The sequence below is a fragment of the Muntiacus reevesi genome, chromosome 9 (genome assembly GCF_963930625.1).
Source record: "Muntiacus reevesi chromosome 9, mMunRee1.1, whole genome shotgun sequence".
Taxonomy (NCBI): Eukaryota; Metazoa; Chordata; class Mammalia; order Artiodactyla; family Cervidae; genus Muntiacus; species Muntiacus reevesi.
Genome location: NC_089257.1, coordinates 9,880,121 through 9,901,969, shown reverse-complemented (window position 1 = coordinate 9,901,969; position 21,849 = coordinate 9,880,121). Strand labels below are relative to the sequence as shown.

The following is a 21,849-nucleotide window of genomic DNA, read 5'->3' as shown; positions in this document are numbered from 1 at the left end:
GGAAAAGAAATTTGGATATTTTTCTCTTACTCTCCCCTGTGTTATGCTCTTGATCTCTCCCATTGGCCAAACTCAGAACTAGTTACCCTAGGGGCTCTACTGATGGAATCTAAGGACTAAACTACAAGGGAACAACAACAGCAAAAACAATGTAGAGAAAAGAGACAATAGATCCAGATGGGCTGGCCTGACAAAGGAAGATTCAGCAGCACATTTATATTATGTCTACCCACAGTGTTCCCATCACTATTGGTTTATTATTAAAGCTACCTAAAATATTAAGAACAAGGTTCAAAATCAGGAAATAGGTAGTCCAAATGCAGCAAAAGTTGTCTGATCATCCGATGGTTCACCTATATCATGAACCCTTCTATCTTTCTTCTTGTAAACAGGAGAACTTAACGTGTTCCCCAAGTCAAGTCTCAAAATATCAAGACATTTAGGCATAAGTTGAAACATATCATTGATCCCATTGCTTCAGCATTTCAGGAGATTTTATTCCCTGATCATACTGGGGAGTGGCAAGAACTTATGTCCTCAATGAACTTAAGATTATTACTCGAGTAAAACACTTGCTTACAGTCTAAATGATTTAAGATGAGAAATAATTGAACCCTAGGGATTTGTTTCCTCTGTGACAATAATGGTATAAAATCTTAAGGTTCTTCATTTCCATGCTGTCACTAGGAGATCACTCTTCTTTCACAGGTAGGACTAGTTATCATTAAGATATTGTGGAATCTAGAAATAAATATGTTAATTAAAAAAATCATTAGTCAAAGCCTATTCTCTTAAAATAGCAAATGCCTTTGTTGACAATTCTTAATGAATTTTAATAAAATTTCTGCATTAACATAGAAAATAGCAGTATATATTTAAAATAAATACAGTGGAAGAAACATTGTTCACTGAATGTTGCATGAAAGTCATTATTGTATAAGCTAGGCAAAATTCTTCTAAAAGTTGTTATTCTTCTTTTTCTCTATAATGGAGCCAAAAGAAGAACTAGCTGTGCCTGGAACATTAGCTAAGTAATTACTGCTTATTGAGTACTTTCTGCTGCGAAAATGAAAAACAAAGTGAAAGTGTTAGTCAGTCAATCATGTTTAACCCTTTGCTAGCTCATGGACTGTAACCTACTCGACTCCTCTGTCTATGAAATTCTCCAGGCAAGAATACTGGAATGGGAAGCCAATCCTTTCTGTAGAGGATCTTCCCAACTCAGCAATTGAACCTGTGTCTGCTGTTGCAGGCAAATTTTTTACCATCTGAGCCACCAGGGAAGCCCCCTTTCTGCTACCCTGCCCCTCTAATTGCTATCTTTCACCTGATGAAGGTGATATGTTCCCCCCCAAAGAAACAGGCTGTCATAAATGCATGCATCAAGTATAAGACACAATTCAGTCTGTGAAATGCTATCAGTTCAGCTCAGTTCAGTTCAGTCACTCAGTCTTGTCCAACTCTTTGTGACCCCATGGACTGCAGCAGGCCAGGCCTCCCTTTCCATCACCAACTCCGAGTTTACTCAAACTCATGTCCATTGAGTAAATGATGCCATCTCTGTTTGTGCCATTTCAGTTGGTGAAACGCTATAATGTAACCCAAATTCAGGCCTCATTTCTAAATACTGGGCCAGGTGTTTTGAACACTTGCCTCATGGACAGGTCAGTGCAAGATCTCGTTGGGTGAAAATTACCACCCTCATGAACATACACATGCAAAAAACTGAACAGGTTTATATTCTGGCACTTTTCTACTACTAAAAATATTTATAAATATACTGTGGAGTAGCATCTTAATGGTGAAAACATATACCAACGGTCACATCATGACACAGCCTCAGAGCGAGGGTGATTGTCGAGAGTACAGAGATTGCCATTCCTCAGAGCCATTTCTTCCGCTTCTCTCTGAGTTTTTCTTGCCCAGTCTTCTAAGATACCGTGTTCTGTGTTTGAAATCAAAGGTCATGACCACAGAGTACTCAGGTAACTGATCTGGAATGTGCATTGCTTGCACTGTCTCATTTCTGCACAGTGAGAATCGAATGGAGATGCTAATTATTTGCAGTTTTGACTGAGGAGTCAATAAATACACAATAAAGACACAGTCCTTACTCTAAAATATGTTTTACTTACTACAAGAAGAACTATAATGTTCAGTTCAGTAGCTCAGTCGTGTCTGACACTTTGCACACCAGGCCTCCCTGTCCATTATCAACTCCTGGAGTTTATTCAAACTCATATCTATTAATAGGTGATGCCATTCAACCATCTCATCCTCTGTAATCCCCTTCTCTTCCTGCCTTCAATTTTTCCCAGAATCGGGGTCTTTTCCAATGAGTCATTTCTTCGCATCAGGTGGCCAAAGTAGTGAAGTTTCAGTTTCAGCATAGTTATTCCATGAACTATTCCATAGTTCAGCATATAGTTTTTCCACTCTTTTTCCATAGTTATTCCATGAACTATTCCATAGTTCAGCATATAGTTATTCCAATGAATAACTATAATCTTAGAAACTTATGAAAGGAAAACCAAATGTTTGTCATCTTAATTGATTTAGATGACTTGTCTTTCATTGTACGATCCTGGTCAATAAGTTCACATATCTCATGAGGGGAATGAAGCAGTGTAAATGGCAAAAAAGCAGGACTGGTTCATGTACAAAGTGATTTAAATGTGACCCATACCCATTCTTGGCCTTGGAGCTGTTAATAAGTGTCATTATAACAATGACATACCTGGTTATGTGCTGTTGAAATGAAGTGCAGATTCTTTTATCATGGCCTTCATGGTCTCCCTTATCATGCATAAATTTTAAGAAATGCACTTTTTGCTTTCTTACATACTTTCTCAATTTTATGGGCAATATAATTATTATTATCAGTGTTATCTTTTACATGTTTAAAGAACTTTGAATTCCTATTATAGGAATTCTCTGAAAAGAATTACATATTCTCTTAAAGAGTTAAAATGAGGTAGAGTTGCAATAAAATCATTACAGGTTAGGGATGTGTCTGTCAATCACCTTATAATAATCGTCTCATCTCCTAAGAGGAAACTTATTATGCATTACTTTCCCCCGATAACACATTTAATGCATTATTACTTCTCCAACAATGTGTTTAATGCATTTAATACATTATTGATCCCCAAATAATATGTTCAATACATTATTACTCCCCCACTTAATACCACTGATACATGTGCATGTATAAAAATATGCACATATTGTTTATGTACTATATGCTTACCTGCTCTTACACCAAAAAACTGGCTTACCTGTGCCCCAGGAACCAACTTTTGCCCTCAATAATTGACTGTAACATAGTTCAGTTCAGTTCAGTGGCTCAGTCGTGTCCAACTCTTTGCGACCCCATGAACCGCAGTACACTGTAATAGAGAAAGACAAGCATATCCTGAGATGTCTTAAAAGTTAAGTAAGATTTGGGGAAGGCCACCAGAGAGAGGCAAGAGTGGATAAAATGAGCATACATCGCAAGGTCGAGGGGCTATTTCTAAAATGACCCTGAGGTTAGAGTGGCAGGTAGACAGACACTGGTCCTTTAAAGATATGTCTATTCCACTTACCTAAGCCCATTCAACTGTTAAGCAAATGAATTTCATGTACTGATGCTTTAGATACCATATCAAAATTATACCAAAAACAAGGGATCATAATTTCAAAGGGAAACAATATTTAAAGGAATTATCAGTGGTCAATTCAAGCTAATGTTTTGAGGAAAGATAAAAGCTTATCAACTATGAAAAAGGGCACAGAAACATTTGAAAATATGATTGCCTTTCTGTAAAGAAACTGTATTATGTTAGAGAACAAAAATACATAGTTCATGCTTACTAGCTTATTTCTGTCTTTAATTTCTGATGTGGCCCATTTATAAAGTCTTTATTGAATTTGCTATATTATTAGTAAGTGTATAGTTCTATGTTTTGGTTTCTTGGCCATGAGGCATCTGGGATCTTAGCTGTCTAACTGGGAATGAAGCACACACGGACTGCATTAGAAGGTGAGGATGTAACCGCTGGATCACCAGGGAAGTCCCCTAAGTTACTTCTTTATACCACATGTATTTATGGGGAATAGACAGCAGATGACATGATGTAAGGAATGGAGAAATGACAAAAGACCAATTCACTTTTATTTCCTTTTCTTTAGACATCACTGGAAGCTGAGCAACACCATGTTCAAGGACAACTGCACAGAGGTGACTGAGTTTATCCTCGTGGGGCTGACAGACCGAGCTGAGCTGCAGCCTGTCCTCTTTGGGGTCTTCCTAGTCATCTACCTGACCACGGTCTTCGGCAATGTGAGCATGATTTTGTTAATCAAAGCTGACTCAAAGCTTCAGACTCCAATGTACTTCTTCCTCAGCCACCTCTCCTTTGTAGATCTCTGTTATGCGACCAATGTCACTCCTCAGATGCTGGTTCATTTCTTATCTGAGAAAAAAAACTATTTCCCGCCTTGGTTGCTTTGTACAGTTTAACTTTTCCATTTCCTTGGGGATCACAGGTAGCTATGTGCTCACAGTGATGGCCTATGACCGCTACGTGGCCATCTGCAAACCCTTACTTTTTGGCAGCAGAATGTCCCGAGGTGTCTGTGTCTCCCTTGTTGCTGTTCCTTATATTTACGGCTTTGCAAATGGTCTTGCACAGACCATTCTGATGCTCCGCCTCTCCTTCTGTGGACCCAAGGACATCAACCACTTCTACTGCGCAGAACCACCGCTCATAGTCCTGGCCTGCTCAGACACTTATGTCAAAGAGACTGCCATGCTCATTGTGGCTGGATCCAACCTCACGTGCTCTCTCACCATCATCCTCATCTCCTACATTTTCATCTTTAGAGCCATCCTGCGTATCCGCTCTGCAGAAGGGAGGCACAAGGCCTTCTCCACCTGTGGGTCTCACCTGACAGCCGTCTTTGTATCTTATGGGACACGGTTTTGTATGTATCTGAGGTCTCCTTCCGAGACCTCTGTGGAACAGGGCAAAGTGGTAGCTGTTTTTTATATTTTTGTGAGTCCTCTGCTAAACCCTTTCATCTATAGCCTTCGGAACAAAGAAGTTAAAAGAGTAATAAAGAAAGTGATTCAAGAGAAATTGTTGGTGAATTCAGGTACACATTTGTTCAACAGTATGTAATATTTTGTATTCTCTGACAAATTAGAGAGAATATTAAATTAATAAGTAACTTTTTGTCATTGGCTTGAGTTCTTTTGTAAATCACTCACGATACTTGAAAGCATGTGAAAGGTCATTACCTTGTGATATTTCACTGTATTTAAAATTAATATCACATAGATATTCAATGACAAAACCAGATACCATTGTTATTGCTCTGTATAATTAATAAAGTTCAGCTAATTCTACCCACAATATTTATAACAGTAAAAAGATACAGAAGTCAGAATTTCCTAATGATGCTAAGGCAATAATTTGTTAGATATGGGAGGCTTAACAATTTCCAAACTGTTTTTCAAAACTTGTCATTGCAGGAGGAGAACTTTTTTTGTTTGTTTGATTATTTTTTTCCTTTGTGTACATTATACATCAGTTAAAATCTTTGAGTATCTTAAGGTACTTCTATAAGAAATATATTTAGGTATTAATACTGACCTATTTCTGGTGAAGGAAATAGCAATCCACTCCAGTGTTCTTGCCTGGAGAATCCCATGGCCAGAAGACCCTGGTGAGCCCCAGTCCATGGGGCCACAAAAGGCGGACATGACTGAGCACTGAAACACACACGCTCTGGTCTGTTTAGGCTTCCCTGTGGCTCAGACGGTAAAGAATCTGCCTGCAAAGCAGGGGACCTGGGTTCCTTCTCTGAGTTGGGAAGTTCCCCTGGAGGAGGGCATGGCAACGCACTCCAAGATTCTTCCCTGGAGATCCCCTTGGACAGAGGAGCCTGGTGGGCTACAGTCCATGGTGTCCCAAAGAGTCGGACATGACCAAGGACTAAACCCACAGTGGGATTCTCATTCATAAAACTTTTGACAGAGATCTCCATTAATCAGTAAGTCTACTTTGCAATGAAATAACAGAAAGCTTAGAATATTTTAATTCTGGTTACATTCTGCTTCTAACTTATGTGACATCATTTGGAAGTATAAACTTGATTATTGACAATACTTTTTACTTATGAATGAACTTTACATTTTATTATTATATATGAATGTAATTATCATTATATTAAATGCTTATTTAATATCAATAATCCTTTAACTTTAGTGAACTTTGTCAATGTATCTCTCACTTTTCTCTTTTCTTCGACACTTCAGGTTTAGTTTTCTTCTGTATAATATATACCCTTATATTCAGTTATTTCAGGGAGACTTTGCATGAGACTAATTCTCCTTTTATTTATCTGAAAATTTCTTGCTTTAACTTTTTTTTCATTTATTTTTATTAGTTGAAGGCTAATTACTTTACAATATTGAAGTGGGTTTTTCTTGCTTTAACTGTATTTCTCAAAGAATGTATTTGGATATAAATGTAGATACACAAAGACTTTCTTTTCAGACTTAAGATATTCCACCATTTGTCTTCCATTAGTTTTAGTAATGTAGATGTTTTCACTATCAGATAATTTGTATTTCTCTGTAAGTAAAATATTGTATTTTTATAATTTGCTAATTTTCAGTTTCGGCATTTGTCTTTGTTGTGATTTAGTTATATTTATCTTTTTACATTTAAATTGCCTCCTTGGCTGATCTTTCCAAGCCATATCCTCTTAGTATATGCTCTCAAAATATCATATAATTTTAGATGATAGAAGTTTTCACGATTGCAATTTTAACAATATTTTTGTGATTGGTTTAGTGTATTTTATCCCCATGATTGTCATCTTCAAATTGACTTAGGTCCATGGTTGACTTTGCTCACTAATTTAAGGTCAGCGTATATCCCAAAACCTAGAATACAGGTGGTTCAGTAAATATCATTTGATTTCGTATACTCACTATGCCTTTTGCATTATAATTGAGTATTTCAAGGTCTACTCTCTTCAACTTTCCATCATGATTTTCAGTGAAAGTGAAAGTTAGCTGCACAGTCTTGTCCTACTCTTTGCGATCTCATGGATTGTATCCTACTGGGCTACTTTGTCCATGGAATTCTCCAGGCAAGGAATGGGTTGCCATTTCCTTCTCCAAGGGATCTTCATGACCCATGGATTGAACCCAGGTCTCCTGTATTGCAGGCAGATTCTTTACCAACTGAGTCACTAAGGAACTCTTCTAATTCTTAATAATTTAAAGCCATATTGTAAACTGTAAGGCTTCATCCCTCCCACCATAAAGAAGACATGTTTAAAGGACACAAAATATCTTTTGACTTTCTCTTAGACACTCTTCATTAAGCATATGGTGACAAATAGAATGCTCTCCCTGGATATTTGTTAGTTAAGTGGATGAAGGAATGAATGAATTGTTGGATAAATGAATGCCACAATATCCAGAGCATGTGAAATATTTTGTAAACTTGTCACATTTCTTTCCTAAATTGCTTGATAAAAACAACAACAACAACAACAAAAAAAACCCCTATCTATTAGCCTGTTTGAATCCCAGTCTTACAATTCATTAGTTATCTCGCCCAGAGAAAGTTAGTTATACTCTACTAATCTCAGTTTCTAATCTAAAAAATGAAGACAATAATACTAATGGCCCATGGATTTGTGAGGATTAATTAAGCTAATACGTGTAAAGTGGTAAGCCTGCTGCCGGAATATACTAAGGATTCAGTGCCTATGATCTACATGAGTAATTACTCCAATTTTGCTTTCTTTCCTATGATATTTAAACAAGAGAGCCACTTATCCCAAATTATCTCCCTGTAGGGTTTCAGTTTCAAGGGATGTTTAAACTGCCACACAATTACACTCATTTCACATGCTAGCAAATTAATGTTCAAAATCATTCAAGCTAAGTTTCAAGAGAATGGGAACTGAGAACTTCCGCATGTAAAGCTGAATTTAGAAAAGATAGAGGAACCAGAGGTGAAATTGACAACGTCCATTGGATCAGAGAGTAAGCTAGGCAACTGCAGGGAAACATGCGCTTCTGCTTCACTGACTACGCCAAAGCCTTTGGCTGTGCAGTCACAGCAAAGTGGAAAACTTTCAGAGATGAGAATACCAGATCAATACCAGAACACCTCAAGCTGCCTCCTTAGGAATACGTATGCAGTTCAGTAAGCAGCACTTAGAACCAGACATGGAGCAGCAAACAGGTTCAGCATTTGGAAAGGAGTATGATAATGCTATATATTGTCACCCTGCTGATTTAACTTATTTGCAGAGTACATCATGCCACATGCTGGACTGGCTGAAGCACCAGCTGAATTCAAGATTGCCCAGAGAAATACCAATACCCTCAGATATGCAGGTGACACCACCCTTATGGCAGAAGGCAAAGAGGAACTGAAGACCTTCTTGATGAAGGTTAAAGAGAAGAGTGAAAAAACTGGCTTAAAACTCATATTTCAAAAGCTAACCTCATGTTGTCGGGTCCCATCACTTCAGAGCAAATAAATGGGGAAAAAAATAGAAATGATGACAGATTTTATATTCTTGGGCTCCAAAACCACTGTTGACCGTGATTGTAGCCATGAAATTAAAAGATCCTTGCTCCTTGCAAGAAAAGGTTTGACATATTTAGACAATATATTAAAAAGCAGCAGCATCACTTTGTCAACAAAGATCCGTATTGACAATGCTATGGTTTATCCAGCAGTCATTTACGGACGTTTGAGCTAGACCATAAAGGAGACTGAGTGCTGCAGAGCTGATGCTTCTGACCTGCGGCGCTGAGAACACTTTTGAAGAGTCCCTTGGACAGCCAGGAGATCAAACCAGTCAATCCTAAAAGAAATCAACCTTGGATATCCATTGGAAGGGCTGATGATGAAGCTGAAGGTCCAAAGCTTTGGTCACCTGATGTGAAGACCCTGATGCTGGGAAAGATTGAGGTCAGGAATGAAGGGGGTGACAGAGGATAAGATGGTTGGATGACGTTGCGGACTCAATGGACATGAGTTTGAGGAAACTCAGGGAGATGGTGAAGGACAGGGAAGCCAGGCATTATGCAGTCCATGGGTTCACAGAGCCAGATGTGAATGAGCAACTGAACAACTGTTTATACATGTATAAGATTTATGTTAAGTTATTCTATTATTTTTACTGACTGAATCATTCTTTAAAATCCATAGTTTTTTGAAATTTTCAGAAGGGTCATACACATGATTTTATATATTCTCATAACAGCTTCTTTTTCCCCTAATGCTGTATTGCATTCCTCTGCTTCCCTCTCCCCACTGGTAACCACTAGTTGGCTCTATATCTGTGACTCTGGTTCTTTTTTGAATCCTTCACAATACTGTTGTATTTTTATATTCCACCTATTTGTGATATCATACATCCTTTCTTTTTGTCTCTTTCTGCCTTATTTTAGTAGCTCAATGCCCTCCAACTACATCCATGTTGCCACAAACAGCAAAACTGCATTGACATACAATAGGTCCTTTACATGTGAACTTTCAAGTTGTGAATTTCAAAGATGTGAATGTGTGTTCACAGGACCAATCATGTAAGTTAGTTCACATGGCTGGCCTACATTATGCGCGTGCATCCTCCACAACCGACTGTGCTTTTGTGTACTCTGCTGTTCCGTCCAGCGGAGAGTATACTGGCACCGTATGTTTATTTCAAGTCAAACATATCTGGAAGCAACCATAAACACACTGGGACGTGAAGTACACTTCAGATATTCTCCACTTACACCTACTTACTTACAGGTGATGGGTAACAACTCAGACACCCTGCGAGGTCTTGACTCTGGAAAGGGGAGGAGAGAGCAGTTGATATCTCACTGCACTGCTGTGCCTGGGTGATTCCAGTTGTCAAAGAAAAGGGGACAGAAAAGCATGTCGAAGACACATTCTCAAATCCAGTTTTATCTGTGATGATCACAGTAATGTTCATGTCTGATTCTTGTGTTTAGTCAGCAAGTGATCCATGATCCAGAATGATGATGATTCAAAGGCCCCTTTAGCATCCAGCAATACTGAAGCCAGAAATGCATATTCTACTGCAGCATTTATTGAATAGCTAGTGTGTGCCACCCTGGTGTGGATAAGGATGAGAGACAAAATTCTACTCAGATATGTCAACTAAAGAGAATTTAATGGAACAAATTTATAAAGAGAATGCAGTCAGAGTTAAAGAAATCAGTCCAAGAAGTTGAAGTCTCTGGAGGTTAAATCTAGAATGCAGTTTTCTTCCCAGACCTGACGAGGCCAACACAAGTGCTACTGTCAGGAGTCCAGAGAAACTGGATCCAGGAAGAATGCCCAGCCCACCTTCTCAACCCACAACTCAGCAGGAATCTTCCTTGGAAGGATGCAGCCACCCTAGCACTTCATTATGAAACTGGGAGAAAAATGGAAAAAAGGTTTGGATACTTTCCTCTTACTCTCCCCTGTGTTATGCTCTTGATTTCTCCCACTGGCCAAGCTCAGAACTAGTTACCCTAGGGGCTCTACTGATGGAATCTAAGGATTAAAATACAAGGGAACAACAACAGCAACAAGAATGTAGAGAAAAAAGACAATAGATCTAGATGGGCTGGGCTGACAAAGGAAGAATCAGCAGCACATTTATATTATGTCTACCCACAGTGTTCCCATCACTGTGCGTTTATTACTATAACTATCTGAAATATAGAGAACAAGGTTCAGAATCAGGACATAAGTAGGCCAAATGCAACAAAAGTTGTCTGATCATCCGATGGTTCACCCATGTCATGATCTCTTCCATCTTTCTTCTTGTAAACAGGAGAACCTAACATGTTCCTCAAGTCAAGTCTCAAAATATCAAGTCATTTAGGCATAAGTTAAAATAAATAATGAATCCCATTGCCTCACTACTTCAGGAGATTTTATTCCCTGATAATATTGGGGATTGGCAAGAATTTATGTCCTCAATGGATTTAAGATTGTAAAAAGAGTGAAACCCTTGTTGATAGTCTAAATGATTTTATGTTAGAAATAATTGAACCCTAGAGACTTTGTTCCTCTGTGACAATAATAGTATAAATTCCTTAGGTTCTTCACTTCCATGCTATCACTGGGAAATCACTCTTGTTTCACAGGTAGGACTAGTTATTATTAAAATTTTTTGAAATCCCAAAATAAATATTTTAATCAATAAAATCGTAGCCTGAAACCTATTCTCATAAATTAGCAAATGTCTTTTTTAACAGTTCTTAAATGAATTTTAGTAAAAGTTCTGCCTTAGCATAGAAAAGAACAGTACAGATTTAGAATAAATACAATGGAAGGTAAATTCTTCGTTGAATATTGTATGAAAATCATTATTTTATAATCTAGGGAAAGTTCTTTTAAATGTTATTTTTCTTCTTTTTCTCTGTAATGGGGGTAAAAGAAGATCTAGCTGTGCCTAGATCATCAGCTAAGTAATTACTGCTTTTTGATTATTTTCTGCAATAAAAATGAAAAAATAAGTGAAAGCATTAGCCCCTCAGTCATGTCTAGCCCTTTGCTATCCCATGGGCTGTCGCACACTGGTTTCCTCTGTCTATGGAATTCTCTAGCAGAGAATATTGGAATGGGTTGCCACTCCTTTCTGTAGAGGGTCTCCCCAACTCAGGATTTGAACCGGTGTCTCCCGCATTGCAGGCAAATTCTTTACCATCTGAGCCCTCGGGGAAGCCCCCTTTCTATTGTCCTGCCCCTCTGATTGCCAGCTTTCACCTGAAGGTGATGTGTTTCCCATAAAAAGAGATGTCATAAACACACACACCAAATATAAGACACAAACATAAATTTGAGAATGCTGTAATGTAACTCAGATTCAGGCGCCATTTCTAAACACTGGACTGGGTGTTTTGGACACTTACCTCAAGGAGAGGTAAGTGCAAGATCTCATTAGTTGAAAATTACCACCCTCATTAACATACAGATGCAAAAACTTAACAGGTTTAAATTCTGGTATCTTTCTACTCCTAAAAACATTTATAAGTGTACTGTGGAGCAGCATCTTAAGGGAAAAAGCAATAGATCAAATGCCACATGACAGAGTCTCAGAGTGAGGGTGACTGTCGAGAGTACAAAGATTGCTATTCCTCAGAGCCATTTCTTCCACTTCTCTCTGAGCATTTCTTGCCCAATCTTGTGAAGGTACTGTGTTCTGTTGCTTGAAAAGAAAGATCATGCCCATAAAGTACTCAGGTACACGATCAGGAATGTTAATTGCTTGCACTGTCTCATTTCTGCACAGTGAAAACTGAATGGAGATGATGATTGAGGACTCCATAAATACAGGTTAAAGACACAATCCATACCCTAAAGCACATTTACTTATAAGAAGAAGTATAGCCTTAGGAGCGTATAAACGGAAGACCAAATGACTGTGATTTCATTGATTTAGATGACTTCACTTTTATTCTACCACCCTAGTCAATAAGTTCACATATCTCAGGAGGATCCTGAGTTAGTGCAAATGGGCAAAAAAGCAGCAGTGGTTCATTTACAAAGTGCCTTAAATGTGGTCCGTGTCCATCCTCGGCACTGCAGCAATTAGTATGTGTCATTATAACAACGACGTACCCGGTTATGTGCTCTTGAGAGAAAGTGTAGATTTTTCTAGCGTGGCCTTCATGGTCTCCTTTATCATACACAAAAGTTGAGAAATGCACCTTATGGTTTCTTACATGCTTTCTCAATTTTATGGGCAGTATGGTTATTATTATTAGTGTTATCTTTCACATGTTTTAAGAGCTTAAAGAGAATTCTTATTTTAGAGATTATCCTTATTCTTTGCAAGAGGTAAAATGAGGAGGAGTTAGAGTAAAATCATTACAGTTTGGGGATATGTCTCTCAATGATGTTAAAATAATTGTCTCTTCTGCTAAGAGGAAATTTCTAATACATTACTTTCCCCCAATAATACATTTAATACGTTATTACTTCTCCAACATTATGTTTAATATATTTAACACATTATTACTTCCACAATAATATGTTTAATACATTATTACTCCCTAATTTAAAATTTAATACCACATCTACACGTGTTTGTATAAAAACACACATATTATTTATTTACTATATACTTACCTGATTTTACATCAAAAAACAGGTTTAGTTTGTGCCCTATGAACCAACTTTTGCCGTCAATAATTGACTGTAATATAGTAAGCTAAGGATATCCTGAGATATCTTAAAAGTTAAGTAAGATTTGGTGAGGGCCACAGAGGAAAGCAAGAGTGGATAAAATGAACATACATCACAAGGTGAGGGACGATCTTTAAAATGACCTTGAGGTTAGAGTGGCAGGCAGACAGACACTGGTTCTATAAACATCTGTCTATTCCACTCATGTAAGTCCATTCAGCAGTGGAAAAAAAATGAGTTTCAATTATTGATACATAGATACCACATTAAAATTATACTGAAAACAAAGGATCATAATTTTGAAGAGAAGCAATATTTTAGGAATTATGTGATCGATTCATGGTAACATTTTATAGAAAAGATGAAAGTTTTCAACTATGAAAAGAATAGTGAAGAAGCATTTGAAAATATTATTGCCTTTATGTAAAAAATCTCTATATTAAGTTAGATATTGAAAATACATAGTTCATGCTTACTAGCATATTTCACCTTTTAAAGTACTTTCTGATGTGGCACATATATAAAATTTTTACTGAATTTGTTGTATTATTACTACTGTTTCGTGTGTTGGTTTTTTGGCCATGAGGCATCTGGGATCTTAGCTGTCTAACTGGGGATCAAACACTCACGAACTGCATTAGAATGTGAAGTTTTAACTACTGGATCACCAGGGAAGTCCCCTCCATTATTTCATTATACCACATGTATTTACAAGTTTGAAAGGAATAGGCATCAGATGACACGATATGAGGAATGGAAAAACGACAATGGCAAAATTCACTTTTATTTCCCTTACTTTAGACATCATTGGAAGCCATATAAACTCCATGTTCAAGGAAAACTACACAGAGGTGACCGAGTTTATCCTCGTGGGACTGACAGACCGAGCTGAGCTGCAGCCTGTCCTCTTTGTGGTCTTCCTAGTCATCTACCTGATCACAGTCTTCGGCAATGTGAGCATGATTTTGTTAATCAGAGCTGACTCAAAGCTTCAGACTCCAATGTACTTCTTCCTCAGCCACCTCTCCTTTGTAGATCTCTGTTATGCCACCACTGTCACGCCTCAGATGCTGGTCAATCTCTTATCTGAGAGAAAAACTATTTCCTTCCTTGGTTGCTTTATACAGTTCAACTTTTTCATTTCCTTGGGGATCACGGATTACTATATGCTCACAGTGATGGCCTATGACCGCTACATGGCCATCTGCAAACCCTTGCTATATGGCAGCAAAATGTCCCGAGGTGTCTGTGTCTCCCTTGTTGCTGCTCCTTATATTTACGGCTTTGCAAATGGTCTTGCACAGACCATCCTGATGCTCCGCCTCTCCTTCTGTGGACCCAAAGAAATCAACCACTTCTACTGTGCAGACCCACCTCTCCTAGTCCTGGCCTGCTCAGACACTTACGTCAAAGAGACTGCCATGTTCGTGGTGGCTGGATCCAACCTCACGTGTTCTCTCACCATCATCCTCATATCCTACGTTTTCATCTTTAGAGCCATCCTGCGTATCCGCTCTGCAGAAGGGAGGCGCAAGGCCTTCTCCACCTGTGGGTCTCATCTCACAGCTGTCACTGTGTTTTACGGGACACTGTTCTGCATGTATCTGAGGCCTCCTTCCAAGACCTCTGTGGAACAGGGCAAAGTGGTAGCTGTTTTTTATATTTTTGTGAGTCCTCTGCTAAACCCTTTCATCTATAGCCTTCGGAACAAAGATGTTAAAAGAGTAATAAAGAAAGTGATTCAAGAAAAACTGTTTGTCAAACCAGGTACACACTTGTTCAGTGGTATGTAATATTTTGCACTCTCTGACAAATTAGAGAGAACATTAAGTTAGTAAGTTACTTTTTGTCATTGGCTTATTTTTTCTTTTGCAATTCACTTACCAGACTTGAAAGAATGTGTCAGGTCGTTACCTTGTGATATTTCACTGTATTTAAAATGAAAATTACATAGAAATTCAATGACAAGACCAGACAGCATTGTTATTGGTCTGTAAAATGAATAAAGCCAGATAATTCTACCCACAACACTCATAACAGTATTTCCAAACGCTGCTAAGGCAATAATAATTGCCTGAGCAATACTTTGTTAGATACAGGAGGCTTAATAATTCCCAAACTACTTTTCAAAACTCGTCAACCAAATCAGGAGGAAAAGTTTTTGTGTGTTTTGTTGTTTTTTTTTTCTTTATGTACATTGTATGTCAGTTAAAAATCTTTGAGTACTTTAAGTTACTTCTCTAAGAAATATATTTAGGTATCAGTACTGGCCTATTTCTGGAAAAGGAAATGGCAACCCACTCCAGTATTCTTGCCTGGAGAATCCCATGGCCAGAAGAGCCTACTGAGCCCTGGTCTATGGGGTCACAAAACATCAGACATGACTGAGTGACTAAGACACACAGACAGACAGACAGACAGACAGACAGACAGACACACACACACACACACACACACACACACACACACGCTGGTCTAACTAGGCTTCCCTGCTGGGTCAGATGTTAAAGAATCTGCCTGCAAAGAGGGAGCTGGGTTCAATCCCTGGGTTAAAAAGTTCCCCTGGAGGAGGGCATGGCAACCCACTCCAGTATTCTTGCCAGGAGAATCCCCATGGACACAGGAGCCTGGTGGGCTACAGCCATGGGGTCACAAAGAGTCAGACACGACTGAGCGATTAACCACACAGTGGGATTCTCATTCATAAAACTTTTGACAGAACTCTCCATTAACCAGTAAGTCTACTTTGTAATGAAATAACAGAAGGATCTTAGAATATTTTAATTCTGGTTACATTCTGCTTCTAACTGATGTGGCATAATTTGGAAGTATAAACTTAATTATTGATAATAACTTATTTTAAAATGAACTTTAATTATTATTAATGTAATTATATGTATATTGAATGCTTATTTAATATCAATAGTCCTTTAACTTTAGTGAACTTTGTCAGTGACTCTCTCACTGTTCTCTTTCCTCCCACACTTCAGGTTTAGTTTTCTTCTGTGTAATATATACCCTTATATTCAGTTATTTCAGTGAGAATTTGTGTGAAATTAATTCTCCTTTTTATTTTTCTGAGAATTTCTTATTTTAAGTTTAATTCTCAAATAATTTATTGGGATATAAATGCAGATACACAGATACTTAATTTTATACCTAAAAATATTACATTATCTGTCTTCCATTAGTTTTAGTAATACAGATGACTGCACTATCAGATAATTTGTATTTCTCTGTACATAAAATACTGTATTTTTATAATTTGCTAATTTTCAGTTTCAGCATTAGTCTTTGTTGGGATTTACATTTCCACTGCCTCCTTGGCTGATCTTCCCAAGTCATATCCTCTTAGTAAATGCTCTCAAAATATCATATAACTTTAGATGATTTAAGTTTTCACAATTGTAATTTTAACAGTATTTTTGTGATTGGTTTAGTTTATGTTATCCCCAGGATCATCACCTTCAAGCTGACTAGGTCCATGTTTAGCTTTGCTCACTAATTTAAAGTCAGTATACATCCCAAAATCTAGAACACAGGTGGTTCAGTAAATAACACTTGGTTTAATAAACTGTCACTACGCCTTTGCATTATAATTGAGCAATTCAAGCTCTAGTCTGTTCAACTTTCCAACGTGACTCTCACTGAAAGTGAGCTAGTTACACAGCCGCGTCCTGCTCTCTGTGACCCTATGGGCTGTGTCCTACGGGCTCCTCTGTCCGTGGACTGCTCCTGGCACGTGTGCTGGAGTGGGTTGCCATTTCCTTCTCCAGGGGATCTTCCCGACCCAAGGGCTGAACCCAGGTCTGCTGCACTGCAGGCAGATTCTTTACCAACTGAGCCACTAAGTCCTCTAACTCTTTATTCAAAACCGGATTGTACAACTGTAATGCCTCATCCCTCCCACCATAAAGAAGACACATGCTTTAAGGACACGAAAGATCTTTTGACTTTCTCCTAGACACTCTTCATTAAGCATATGGTGACAAATAGGATGCTCTCCCTGGGTATTTGTTAGTTATGTGGATGAAGGAATTAATGGATTGATGGATAAATGAATGCCTCAATATCCAGGGACTGTTTAATATTATGTAAATTTGTCACATTTCTTTCCTAAACTGCTTGATATAAAAAAAATAAATAAATCTATTAGCCTGTTTGAATCCCAGCCTCACAATGCATTACTTAACTCTCCCAGAGAAAGTTAATTATACTCTACTAACCTTAGTTTCCAAACTAAAAAATGAAGACAATAGTACTAATGGCCCATGGATTTGTGAGGATTAATTAAGCTAATGCTTGTAAAGTGATAGCCCCAATGCTGGCATATACTAAGTATTTAGTGCCTATGATCTAAGTAATTAATAATTACTAAGTAATCTAAGTATTACTCCAATTCTGTTTTCTTCCCTATAGTTTTAAAGAAGAGAGTCACTTATCCCATATTATCTCCCTATAGATGTTAGTTTCAAGGGATAACGATATGTCTTCAATGAATGCAAAATTACCTGAGAGGGAAAAGCCAGGATTTGTTGTACAGTCACTGAATTAAGTACACCCTGCACTCTCCTTATTGAGCACATATTTGCTCCTCAACTGTTATCTCCAGGGACCTTCTTAGCTGTGGGTATCACTTCCATGTCAAAAATGCTTGCAGTCTACTGTTGGCAACAGAAGTATTAGTAGGTAATGAAAGCAGTATATTAGCCAAGGATAGGGCAGAGTGGTGATACAGCATGTAGTATGTAGGTAACAGACTCAGGGGATTAGGGCTGATAGATAGAGTGCCTGGAGAACTATGGACAAGGACTCATAACATTGTACTGGAGGCGGTGGTCAAAACCATTTCCAAGAAGAAATGCATAAAGGCAAAATGGTTGTTTGAGGAGGTCTTACAAATAGCTGATGAAAGAAGGAAAGTGAAGGGCAAAGGAGAAAAAGAAAGATATATCCCTCTGAATACAGAGTTCTGAAGAATAGCAAGGAGAGATAAGAATGCATTCTCAAGTGATCAGTGCAAAGAAATATAGGAAAACAATAGAATAGGAAAGCCTAGAGATCTCTTTAAGAAAATTAGAGATACCAAGGGAACATTTCATGAGCACAACAAAGGACAGAAGTGTTATGGACCTAACAGAAGCAGAAGATATTAAGAATAGGTGGCAAGAATACACAGAAGAACTATACAAAAAAGATCTTCTTTACCCAGATAATCATGATGGTATGATCACTCAGCTAGACCCAGACACCCTGGAATGTGAAGTCAAGCAGACCTCAGAAAGTATCACTATCATTACTATGAACGAACTAGTAGAGGTGATGGAATCCCAGGTGAGCTATTTAAAATCCTAAAAGAGGATACTGTTCAATTGTTGCGGTCAGTATGCCAGCAAATTTGGAAAATTCAACAGTGCCCAGGACTGGAAAAGGTCAGTTTTCATTCCATTTAAAAGAAAGGCAATGATAAGAATGTTCAAACTACTGCACAATTGCGCTCATCTCACATGTTAGCAAAGTAAGGTTCAAAATTCTCCAAGCTAGGTTTCAATAGTACGTGAACCACGAACTTCCAGATGTTCAAGCTGGATTTAGAAAAGGCAGAGGAACCAGAGATCAAATTGCCAACATCCATTGAATTATAGAAAAAGCAAGGCAATTCCAGAAAAACATATATTTCTGCTTCATTGATGATGCTAAAGTCTTTGACTGTGTGCATCACAACAAATTGTGGAAAATTCTTATATGGGAATACCAGGTCACATTACTTGCCTCCTGGAAAACCTGTAAACAGGTCAAGAAGCAGCAGTTAGAACCAGACGTGGAGCAACAGACTGGTTCCAAATTGGGAAAGGAATATGTCAATGCTGTATATTGCCATCCTGCTTATTTAACTAAAATGCAGAGTACATTATGCAAAATGCCAGAGTGGGTGAAACACAAGCTGGAGTCAAGAATGCAGGAAGAAATATCAATAACCTCAGATAGGCAGATAATACCACCCTTATGACAGAAAGTGAAGAGGAACTAAAGAGACTCTTGATGAAAGTGAAAGAGAAGAGTGAAAAACCTGGCTTAAAACTCAGCATTCAAAAAGTTAAGATCATGGCATCCAGACTCTTTCAGTTCAGTTCAGTTCAGTTGCTCAGTCATGTCTGATTCTTCACTGCAAAGTGTGACTTCAGCCATTAAATTTTAAAATGCTTGCCCCTTGGAATAAAAGCTGTGACAAATTTAGGCAGCATATGAAAAAGCAGAGACATTACTTTGATGACAAAGGTCTGTCTAGTCAAAGCTATGGTTTTTCCAGTAGTCATGTATGGATTTGAGAGTTGGAACATAAGGGAAGGTGAGCACTGAAGAGTTGATGCTTTTGAACTGTGGTGTTGGAGAAGACTCTTGAGAATCCCTTGGGCTGCAAGATCAACCAGTCCATCCTAAAGGAAATCAGTCCTGAATATTCAGTGGAAGGACTGATGCTGAAGCTGAAGCTCCAATACCTGATGTGAAGAACTCCAAGCACCTGATGTGAAGAACTGACTCATTGGAAAAGACCCTGATGCTGGGAAAGACTGAAGGCAGAAGGAGAAGGGGACCACAGAGGATGAGATGGTTGGATGGCATCACTGACTCAATGGTCGTGAATTTGAACAAGCTCTGGGATTTTGTGATGAAGAGGGAAGCCTGGCGTGCTCCAGTCCACGAGGTCACAAAGAGTTGAACATGGCTGAGAGACTGAACTCAACTGGACTGAACTGGTGGAGGTTAAATTCAGTTCTTTGGAAGCAAAAAACATCATTTGAGAAGAACTCAATTTAAACCTTTTCCCAAAGTCAGGATAAACTTGAACTGGATGAGAACAAAGAGTATGGTATTTCATGCTCACATTATTTTTTCTTGTCTTTTAAAAATTAGTATGTAAATATGTGGTTAGAAATCACAGTACAATAATGAACTAGAATTTACTTTACCCCTGGAGAACTAATACATGAGTAGAAAGTGTATCTCCTTTAGTGATGTAATGTGCTAAAGAATAAATTAGAATATATAGGGTGTTTGGGAAGTGTGGAACAGAAGGGGATTAATTCAATCTCAGGCATAATGGGAGAAGAGTGAGAAATGTGTCACAAGGGACCAGCTTTGAATTTGGCCTTATAAGATAAGTAGAGTTGCAGAAGAAAAAGTAGTGCAGGGAGATAGGGATTAAGCAGCTCTCTTGTGACTATGAACATAACTAAGGATAGAAGCATAGTTATCTATAGATACAGCCATAGATACAAGAATACACAAGAGATGGAAATAAAATAATAGTTCAGTATTAAAGAAACTGAAACAATGGCTTAATAGAAGTAAAACAGCAGTGTTTGACAGTACTCATTTTGAATAATATCTAGAGGCTTAGAAAAATCATTTTAATTACAATAAAATGTGTACCTTCATATCTCCTTTGATTGAATTTGTTTCAAATGCAGAAAATGCCCCTCACCAATGACACTGTACTGAGAGAATTCATTCTCCTGGGCCTCATGGATCTCCCAGAGCTCCAGTCTCTCCTCTTTGTGCTGTTTCTGGTCATTTACCTCGCCACCGCCCTAGGCAACCTGGGCACGATGGTGTTAATCAGACTGGACTCTCGCTTTCCCACACCCATGTACTTCTCCCTCACACTACTCATTAGGCTTGCTTGCTCTCAAACTCATGTGAAAGGGCTTGCTTTGCTCGTATCAGCAGGCTTCAACCTCTGCCACTCCCTCATCATCATCCTGGTGTCTTACGCCTTCATTCTTGCCACCATCCTCAGGATCAAATCAGCAGAAGGAAGGTGCAAGGCATTCTCCATCTGTGGTTCCACATGACAGTTGTAACCCTATTTTATGGAACACTCTTCTGCACATATTTAAGATCACCAACAGTAAGAATGCTGAGGAATCCAAGATAATAGCTGTTTTCTACACCTTTGCAAACCCAGTACTTAATCCATTGATCTGCAGCCTGAAGAACAAAGATGTAAAATAAGTGCTGAAGGGAGTCTTCAGAAGAAATATGGTCACTCAGAGGGCAATGCCTCCAGTTTCCAATAAATGATAACTTTGACTCAAATGCCTTAGCATTATCACGATGGGTTTTCAGGTTCTTCATGGCTACGCCTTTATGGCCGAATATCTCACCAAAAAGTACTCAGCTCTGGAACAGTGAACTACACTTATTCATCTAGGCTCTTGCCCTTTAATATGTTGTCCATGAACCAGAAGAAACAGCATAAGTTTGGAGGTCTCAGCTCCACTGGGGCCAGGTTCATGTGTAGCTTTGCTCACTGTTTGAAGTTAACATTTTTCACAAAATCTGTGAATAAGATGATTTTCAATAAATATTTCTTGAACTATTATTATAGCCCTTTCTTATTATGGGTAATTAAGTACAACCTCTACACACTACCACTTTCCAGAATGGTCTCCAAGAATTCTAAACAATCTAAAATCCTATTGTGTGACTTTAAATATGCATATCTCATCTTTCCCACTGTGAAAAGGAAATGGTTTAAGGACACAAACCATCATTTAAGTTTCTATTATACTCTCTACATTCACAGCAAAGTGCAAACAGAAGATTTCCCTTGAAAATTTATTAACTC

At 38.2% G+C, this 21,849-nt stretch overlaps 1 protein-coding gene and 1 pseudogene across 1 annotated transcript; both read left to right on the top strand.

Moving 5' to 3' along the window:
• The first annotated feature begins 4,198 nt into the window (after window positions 1-4,198).
• Window positions 4,199-5,165, top strand: LOC136175539 (olfactory receptor 5M5-like; annotated as a pseudogene).
• Window positions 5,166-14,044: 8,879 nt separating this feature from the next.
• On the top strand, window positions 14,045-21,073 carry LOC136175538 (olfactory receptor 5M5-like). The gene is made up of 3 exons (XM_065945811.1): window positions 14,045-14,984; window positions 18,430-18,551; window positions 20,690-21,073. Exons 1-3 carry the CDS (start codon window positions 14,045-14,047, stop codon window positions 21,071-21,073), a joined length of 1,446 nt encoding a protein of 481 aa, XP_065801883.1.
• Window positions 21,074-21,849: the final 776 nt, after the last annotated feature.

What these genes read in the sequence shown, in the direction of transcription:
- LOC136175538 (XM_065945811.1), top strand. Translation starts at nt 14,045, where the DNA reads ATGTTCAAGGAAAACTACACAGAGGTGACCGAGTTTATCCTCGTGGGA. An exon ending in AAAACTGTTTGTCAAACCAG is followed by an intron (nt 14,985 to 18,429) that starts GTACACACTTGT and finishes TTCTTTACCCAG; the next exon opens with ATAATCATGATGGTATGATC. An exon ending in TAGAGGTGATGGAATCCCAG is followed by an intron (nt 18,552 to 20,689) that starts GTGAGCTATTTA and finishes TTTCAAATGCAG; the next exon opens with AAAATGCCCCTCACCAATGA.